The 7,995-nt window shown below is 56.6% G+C and overlaps 1 protein-coding gene across 1 annotated transcript in view; it reads left to right on the top strand.

The window, feature by feature from the left end:
• Window positions 1-7,123: 7,123 nt before the first annotated feature.
• Window positions 7,124-7,995, top strand: part of CMIP (c-Maf inducing protein) — a 228,780-nt gene continuing 227,908 nt past the window's right edge. Inside the window, exon 1 of the mRNA XM_025988583.2 lies at window positions 7,124-7,660. Within this exon, the coding sequence (XP_025844368.1) occupies window positions 7,361-7,660 (300 nt within the window). The 5' untranslated portion in view covers window positions 7,124-7,360. The remainder of the gene's footprint in view (window positions 7,661-7,995) is intronic.

Below are 7,995 nucleotides of genomic sequence, written 5' to 3'. Positions count from 1 at the left end.
TTCTTTGACACTTATCAACCTGTTCCCTTGAAGTGGGTGTGTTTTATTTCATGTAAATTATACTTCAATAACATGGATTTAAGCAGTGGAAAAAATGACCTGTGATCCGTCACTCCAGAGATAACTGCTATTAAGGTTCTGTTGTGCGTGGGTAACTCAATCAATCAATCGGCTGATTGTGTGTTAGAAATAGTAGTTCCAGGCAGCCGGGGTGGCTCAGCGGTTTAGCGCCGCCTTTGGCGCAGGGTGTGGTCCTGGAGACCCGGGATCAAGGCCCAAGTCGGGCTCCCTCCGTGGAGCCTGCGTGGAGCCTGCTTCTCCCTCTGCCTGTGTCTCTACCCCCTCTCTGTGTCTCTCATGAAGAAATAAATTAAATTAAAAAAAAAAAAGAAATATTAGTTCCAGGTAAACACTCGATCCTCTGTAATACTTTTTATTAACCTCAGACATAATTATTTAGTGAAAGCGAGGAGAGGAAGGGGGAGAGGATGGTACTTCATGTTCCTTTGGTGTTCAGCTTTGCCCTCTGAAAGCAGAGAAGTTTGCGGGGGGGGGGGGGGGGTATGTGCAGTAATCATTCAGCTACCCAGTATCACACACTGCTGAAGAGGAAACCTGCTCCCAGCCCTCCCCCCCCACCATGAGCCTAGAAAATTAGCTGACTTCACATCAGCTCAGAAGAGGAGAGGGAGGAGGATGTTCATCAACTTCAGGATGAAAACACGACTCCTCTCCTCAGAGCAGAAGAATAAGCACATTTTATTATTTGATCAGTACATTAAACGCCACCAGGATGGAGTGTGTGTTCCATTATGTTGGTGTCTCATGCCTGTTAAAAATGAGGTTTGGGAATGCTCTCCTGGCTGATGTAATTTTGAGACGGAGTTTTCAGACGAAGCTTCCGGAGAGTTCCCCCAAAAGAAATAGCGCCATGGGTAGGTGTGAAATTGGGACCACTTAAGAACAATTTTCTTGCCTGCTTTTGGTGCTTGGCATTTTATTACAGGCATGGGCTCATGCCATTAAAGAGGCTCCAAAAACACGACTTCAAACAGGTTGCAACTTCTTCTATCCTGTGGGTCCCCATGTTCCTTGACAGCCTGAGGAAGCCAGCTGTGTCTGCTCCAGCCCCTGGGGAAGTGGCATCTGAGGAGGAACATGGATTGCCTGGGCGTGGACAATATGAGCTCCTGCAGACGGCAGCCCACAGGAGGCCTGGGAAGCAGCAGGTACCGGCTGCAGGGCGGGAAAACATCTTCTTTCAAGCCAGAGGTTCTCAACTGGGGGGTCATTTAGCCTTCTAGGTGACACGAGGCACTGTCTGGAGACATTCTGGTTGTCACAGCCTGTGGCTGCTACTAGTGTGTGTGGGTAGAGGCCAGGGATGCTGCTAAGTACCTCAGGGTGCACAGAACAGCTGCCTGCCAGGAAGGACTGTCCGGCCCCAAACATGACTAGTGCCAAGGCTGGAAACCCTGCAGAGATGTTGTCGTGAGAGTGTGCTAGTCACTGGGCAAGTGGGGAAGGTCTGAACGAGTGGAATAGATGGAAAGCCAGAGCTCGGGGCCGGGTCAGCGCGGTTCTAAACTGACAGTAGCCATGCCAGGTGGCTACCGTGGATCCAGGGCACCTGCTCTGTGCCAGGCTGTGAGCCCAATGCTGATGATCTCATTTAATGTCTATGACCTGGAAAAAGGCTCAGTTAGGACCCCACTTTATAATAAATCAACAAAATATACACAGGTGGGAAAGGGAATGGCAGGAAGTTTTTTTTTCTCCTGGAATACTTTTTTTGGGGGGGCAGGTGGTTGGAAGGGAGGGGTGTCAGGTTCCCCGCATTCACCTATGAGCCCTGGGAGGGCAGGATCTTGTGTGAGTGGATCTGCAGTACAGAAGTCCTCCTTATCCGTGCTTCGTTACCCGAGATCACCCTCGAGATTACCCTGTCCAGAAGCAGATGATCCTCCTTCTGACATCTTTTCAGAGGATCAACAGTAGGGGCACCTGGGTGGCTCAGCTGGTGGAGCTTCTGCCTTCAGTTCAGGTCATGATTTCAGGGTCCTGGGATCTAGTCCCACGTCAGGCTCTTGCTGAGTGGAGAGCCTGCTTCTCCCTCTCCTTCTCCATCTGTGCTCTCCCTCTTTCTCAAATAAAATTAAAAAAAATTCAGAAGTAGCCCAACGCTACAGCACATGTCTATGTGATTCACCTCACTTCATCTCATCTCATGTAGACATTTTATTATCTCTTATTATCACAAGAAGGGTGAGTATGGTACAACAAGCTATTTTGAGAGAGAGACCACATTCACATAACTTTTATTACACTCTATTGTTATGTTATTATTAGTCATTGTTGTTAATCTCTTACTGTGCCTAATTTTAAACTTTTATCATTGATATCTGTGTATAGGAAAAAACAGTCCATATAGGGTTTGGTACTATCTGTGTTTTCAGGCATCCACTGGGGATCTTGGAACGTATCCAAGGAGAACTAACTTTATCTAGCAAAGTCCTTGGCACTCTGGAGGCACAACTAGATAGGTGTTTAATGGAATTGAAAGAATGGAGCAGGGCAGTGTGGCCTAGTAGTTTGAATATTGGTATTGATTTTGAACCAGTCAACCAATAATCACTATGTAGCTCCTTTGGGCTGGACCCTAGAGACATGGGCATTTTGGAGTTGACCCTATACTGGCTCATGAGAGCCGGTTGTTGGTTTCTCAGAAATTTTTCAAGTTGGTTGTCAAACAGCTACTAAACAGGCTTATATTATATAACGTTACAATTAAAATGTTTATGTATATTTAAATATTTTATTTATTTATTCATGAGAGACACAGAGAGGCAGAGAGAGACACAGGCAGAGGGAGAAGCAGGCTCCCTGCAGGGAGCCTGATGTGGGACTTGATCCCAGGACACCGGGATCACACACTGAGCCAAAGGGAGATGCTCAACCACTGAGCCATTCAGGTGCCCCTAAATTATATTTTTAAAAGGTACTAAACCTCATAATTTCCTAATCATTCTATTATATTTTATTAGTATCTCTGTTCTGAAGGTTATGCCTATTGCAGGGCTCTCCAATTTTTTCTGTTGTAAGGGCCAGATGGTATTTTATGCTTTGCCAGCCACGAGCTGAATCTGGCCCCTCAGCCATGGTTTGCTGGTGTGACCCCTGGGATATTGTGTCTATATGTGGACATACACTATGATGGGATGGATGCATCTCTTCCCAGCTCCTTGTTCAGTGATGCACTTTGGTAGCTTGAAGACTGCCATGGTGGGAATATTTACACCAGGGAAGTCAAATGCTCTAAATCAGATTCTCGTCTTTCAGTAAGTTGACTGTTAAACATTTACTAGTAAACCACTGGGCACAGTAATGGGCAAAACTGGAATGAACCCTGCCCTCTTAGAGGGTACAGGGTGTTGGGTTTGTGCACCATTTCATGCTGGTGAGGAGAAGAAAGGGGCTATGCAAAGGCTGGTGGGGATCTCCACTGGAGACCACCCCAAGGAGACCACCCAACTACAGGCATGTCTCCCAGGAGGGGCAGGAGTGATAGAGGAGGGGGCTGAGGTGGACCTCTCCTAGGACTGGCCATCAGCCCCATGTTCTCCTCCCCCACCAGGGACTTTGCTATTTCATCACATTCCTTTGTGGGCAGCCAGCTCTGTCTTTCCCCTCTTAGCTCAAGGGGAGACTTCAGGCACCTGGGAGGTGAGATGTGAGCGCATGAGGGCAGTTTATTGCCGTTCACTGCAACCTCAGCTCCTAGAACTGTGCTTGCCACAGAGTGGGCTCTCCACCCATGTGGCCCAGGAAGGGCCTCGCTTGTTCTTTGGAGAGTTTGGGTCTGGTGGCTTTAAGGACGACTAGGGCACATGATCCATCCATGGAAATTTGTTGGGCCTGTGTTTCCTACATAGGTTGGGGAGCTGAGGGGGGGATGTTCAGGGCGGCTTCTGATGGAATCTGGCAGCTAGACGCATTGGTTTTTAGGTCAGGAACCTGGGACAGTGGGAGGCAAGGGGCTCTGCATATCACCCACCGAGTCCCAACGCTGCCCAGTGTACGGACCGGTCCTATTGCCTGCACATTCCTAAGCACTGGGGAATAGGTGAGTGTGACTATCAATTGATCAATCACTGCATATTTGTTAAGCCTGATCACGTGCAGGCGCTAAGCTAGCTCTGCTGTGAGCCAGGAACTGCCGGCTTCTGCCTTCATGGAACTCTTCTTGCAGCATCTTGGGGGCTCCGTGTCACTCACTTCAAACTAAAACCAAGAAGTAGTATTTAAAGATGACATCAATTCAACACTTTTCCCCTGAGCACCTGCACAGGGAAACATTACAAAGAAGGAGTGGGGGGAAAGCGTGGAACTTTAGGTCAAACGGAATTACGGGTTCACATCTTGGCTGGATTCCCACCAGTTGTCTGATCATCTCTGAGCCTTAACTTCCTCACCTTTAAGAGGGGGATGATAATGATTTGTGTCTTCTGGGCTCTGGCATGGTACCTGGCACTTGGCATGCTGCTCATTGTTATCATGATATGCCTATGTAACGTTTACAAATCAACCACCTAACCCAAGCAGCAGCCGAGGATGTCTGGAATGGTGCTAGAAGAAATCAGGGATTTTTGCTCCCTGGTAAATCTCATCCTGCTGGAGTTTACCCCCTGGATGGGGAGAGGAGGGTCTGCGGATGTCCCTAAAGTGGACAGCAGCTGCTCTGAGCCATCGTACCCCGTGACTCCACGTTGGCTCCCATCATCTCCCTCCTGGGTACTCTTGACAGCCTCCTCACTGACTTCCCTGTCTCCAGGTTGCTCCTCTGCAAACCTTGACCATGTCATGCTGTGGCCAGTGACCTGATGAAGGTGATATCCACAACTCACTCCCTTGCATGGTCCATGTGGCGGCTTTCCACTGCTCTTGGTCTGGTCCCACTTCAGGGCACTCAGCCCCAGGTCACCTTTTTAGCCTTCTGCCCTGCAAGCCTGGGGCACTTTGCAAGCCTTGTCAAATATATGTAGTTTCCTGGACAGGCTGAGTGTTATCTGACTTCTTACTTTTGTATGTGCCATCCCCTCTTCCAGAAGCACCTTTTCCCTTCTTTACCTGATTCCTGAAGACCTCCTGGAATCAGGACATGTACCCCGGGGCCACAGTTTAGCTGGATCAGGTGTCCCCTCTCTTTTCCTGTAGCCTAAGCACAGCGTGATCATTGCCTTTACATTGTCCTAGACTCTAACTCTGAGCCTAATGAGCTAAATGCACCTGGCAAGTTACTCAGCCTCTCTGTACCCTCACCTGCCAGAGGGGATGGTGATGGCACCTAGATTGTGGTTGCTCTGAGAAGGAGCAGTTGTATGCATGCAGAGCACTTAACATACAGGAAGAGCTCAATAAAGGGTTGAACAACTGGCCTAACCCCACCCCTTAATGGCCTGGAGGTTTTGGTCACAATCATGCCCTGAAACCACATCTATATCATGAGGTGGGGGTGTGGGCTTGACCCTTCCTTGCTTATTTTCTCAAGGCTGTAAACTTTAGAATTCGAAGATCAGAATTTGCCAGCAAATGGTGGAGGGTTGACCAATTCCCCATTTTCTCACCTAACTGAATCCGCAGGGGGCCAGGAGGAGAGAACAGCTCTACCCCTCTCCGGACACAGGCCCTATGTGCCTCCCCACCCCTGCTGCAGCGCTGGCCAGGCTCAGGGATAGGATCCTTGCCAGGAGCCCCTCCATCTTGTCTGTTCTTGGGAGAGGGGTGGGGGGTGGGGGTCTAATTCCCCCTACAGGGATGCTGTGGGCACACTGCCAGCATTCACCGTGCAATTCAATACACACTCACACGCTCACATATTCACTACGGAGGCACCTTCACTTAACAAAAAAGGCAAACATCTGGGGGTTTCGGTGGTATTAACTGCAGACCTGTGTGGCTGTGAGAAAGTCTGGCGGAGAAGCTGAGCATTTGCTGGGTGGCTTTAGGTGCCTCTCCCGAAGACAGAAAGGACATGTCCTTGTTGCAGAGTTGGAGGTCCTCGGTGACACCAGGGTGCTTCCAGTAGGGCTCTCGCCCAGCCTCGTGCGGGGCCTGGCGCTGCTGGGGCGCAGGCAGAGGAGCGGCCCTTAACTCTGGGGAGGGACTCTGTTGTGTAGGTCCCTAGAGTGGGGTCAGACTCGCGGGGGGGGGGGCAGTCTGTCCCTCCCGGGGCCGCCTGGGGACCTCAAGGCCCAGGGCCCACGGACCTCTGTAAAGAGGCGGGGGGGGGGGGGGGGGGGGGGGCTGGCGGGGTCTCGCAGGCTGAGACAGCAGCGTGAGCTCATTGTCCGGATGACCGAGAGGACATTCTCAGTTGGAGGAACCATCCCTGGCCTTGGCCCCCTGTAGCCAGCCAGGTGGCCAGCCTGGGCGTGGGGGGGGTCCGGGGCCGCGCAGTCCCGCCGCCCGCCCCGCCGCCCGCCAGCCCAGCCCGGCCCGCCCCGGGCTTGCACCTGGCCGCACCTCGGGCCGCCGCGTCCGTGCGTCCCGGGGCGCTGGCCGTCCGGGTCCTGGCCGCCCGGGGCGGGCCGCTCCGCTCCGCACCCGCCGGCCCGGCCCCGGCCCCCGCCCGGGCACCCGCCCGGGCACCCGCCTGGGCACCCGCGGGGGCGCGGCTGGCCGTGACGTCACGCGCCCCGCCCCCGCGGCCCCCGCCCACCCCCGCGCTCGGGGCGGGGCAGGCCGGGGCCGCGGGGGCTCGTCCGCCGCCGCCCCCTCCCCGGGGGCCGCCCCCTCCCGTCGGGCCGCCCTCGCCCTCGCGCCCTCGCGCCCTCGCGGCCCGGCCCGGCGGCCGACCCCGCCTGCGAGAGGCCGGAGCCGCGGCGGCCGCCGCCGTTGCCGCCATTGACGTCAGAGGGGCGGGCACATGACCCCGCGGGGACCAATCGCGCGGGCGCCGAGCGGCTTCTGCAATCTCTCAACTGAGCCGGCCCCCGCGGCCCCCGCCGCACACTCGCCCGCGGACGGCCGCCCAGACACACGTACTGTACACACGAGCGGGCGGCGGGGCCGAGACACGCCCGCCGCCGCCCCGGCCCCCGCCGCGCCCGGCCCCCGCCGCCGCCGCCGCCGCCGCCGCCGCCGCCGCGAGCATGCACCCGACGAGCTAGGAGGAAGCGGAGCCGCGAGGAAGCGCCCGCCGCCCGCCGCCCCGCGCCCGCCGCCGCCGCCGCCGCCCCCAGCCCCACGCCCCCCACCTTCCTGGGCGGGGGGGGGGGTGCGGGCCGCCGCGCGGGGGCCCCGCCGCCCCGGCAGCCCCGGCCAGCCCCCTCTGCCCGCCCCCGGCCCGGCCCGGCCGGCCATGGATCTGACCAGCAGCGCGGGCGGCGGCGGCGACCCCCGGCAGATCGAGGAGACCAAGCCGCTGCTGGGGGGCGACGTGCCGGCCCCCGAGGGCGCCAAGCCGGGCGCCGTGCCGTGCCGCCGGGCCCTCCTGCTGTGCAACGGGATGAGGTACAAGCTGCTGCAGGAGGGCGACATCCAGGTCTGTGTCATCCGGCACCCGCGGACCTTCCTCAGCAAGATCCTCACCTCGAAATTCCTGAGGCGCTGGGAGCCGCACCACCTCACGCTGGCCGACAACAGCCTGGCGTCCGCCACGGTGAGCCGCCCCGCGCGCCGGCCCCGCGCCCCCGGCCCGCGCCCCCGGGGCCCCCGCCCGCGCCCCCCGCCCGCGCCCCCGGGGCCCCCCGCCCCCGCCCCCGCCCCCGCCCCGCCCGGGGACCGGGCCTCGAACTCTGCACAGGACCCGGCCCGCCGCAGCCCGGGCCCGGGGGCTCGCCCAAGGCCGGCGGGGCCCGGCTCGACCTGCGCGGGGGGGGGGGGGGGGGGGGGCACGAAACAACCCCACAAATAAAGAAGGAAAACCTAACACCCTCGGAACCCCCAAACCCAGAGAATTTCCAGAAGCCCGTCCCTTCCTGGGCTCCACTGCCT

The sequence above is a fragment of the Vulpes vulpes genome, chromosome 12 (assembly GCF_048418805.1).
Source record: "Vulpes vulpes isolate BD-2025 chromosome 12, VulVul3, whole genome shotgun sequence".
Lineage (NCBI taxonomy): Eukaryota > Metazoa > Chordata > Mammalia > Carnivora > Canidae > Vulpes > Vulpes vulpes.
Note: the sequence above shows the minus strand (reverse complement) of the source record. Positions and strands in the feature narration are given on the sequence as shown.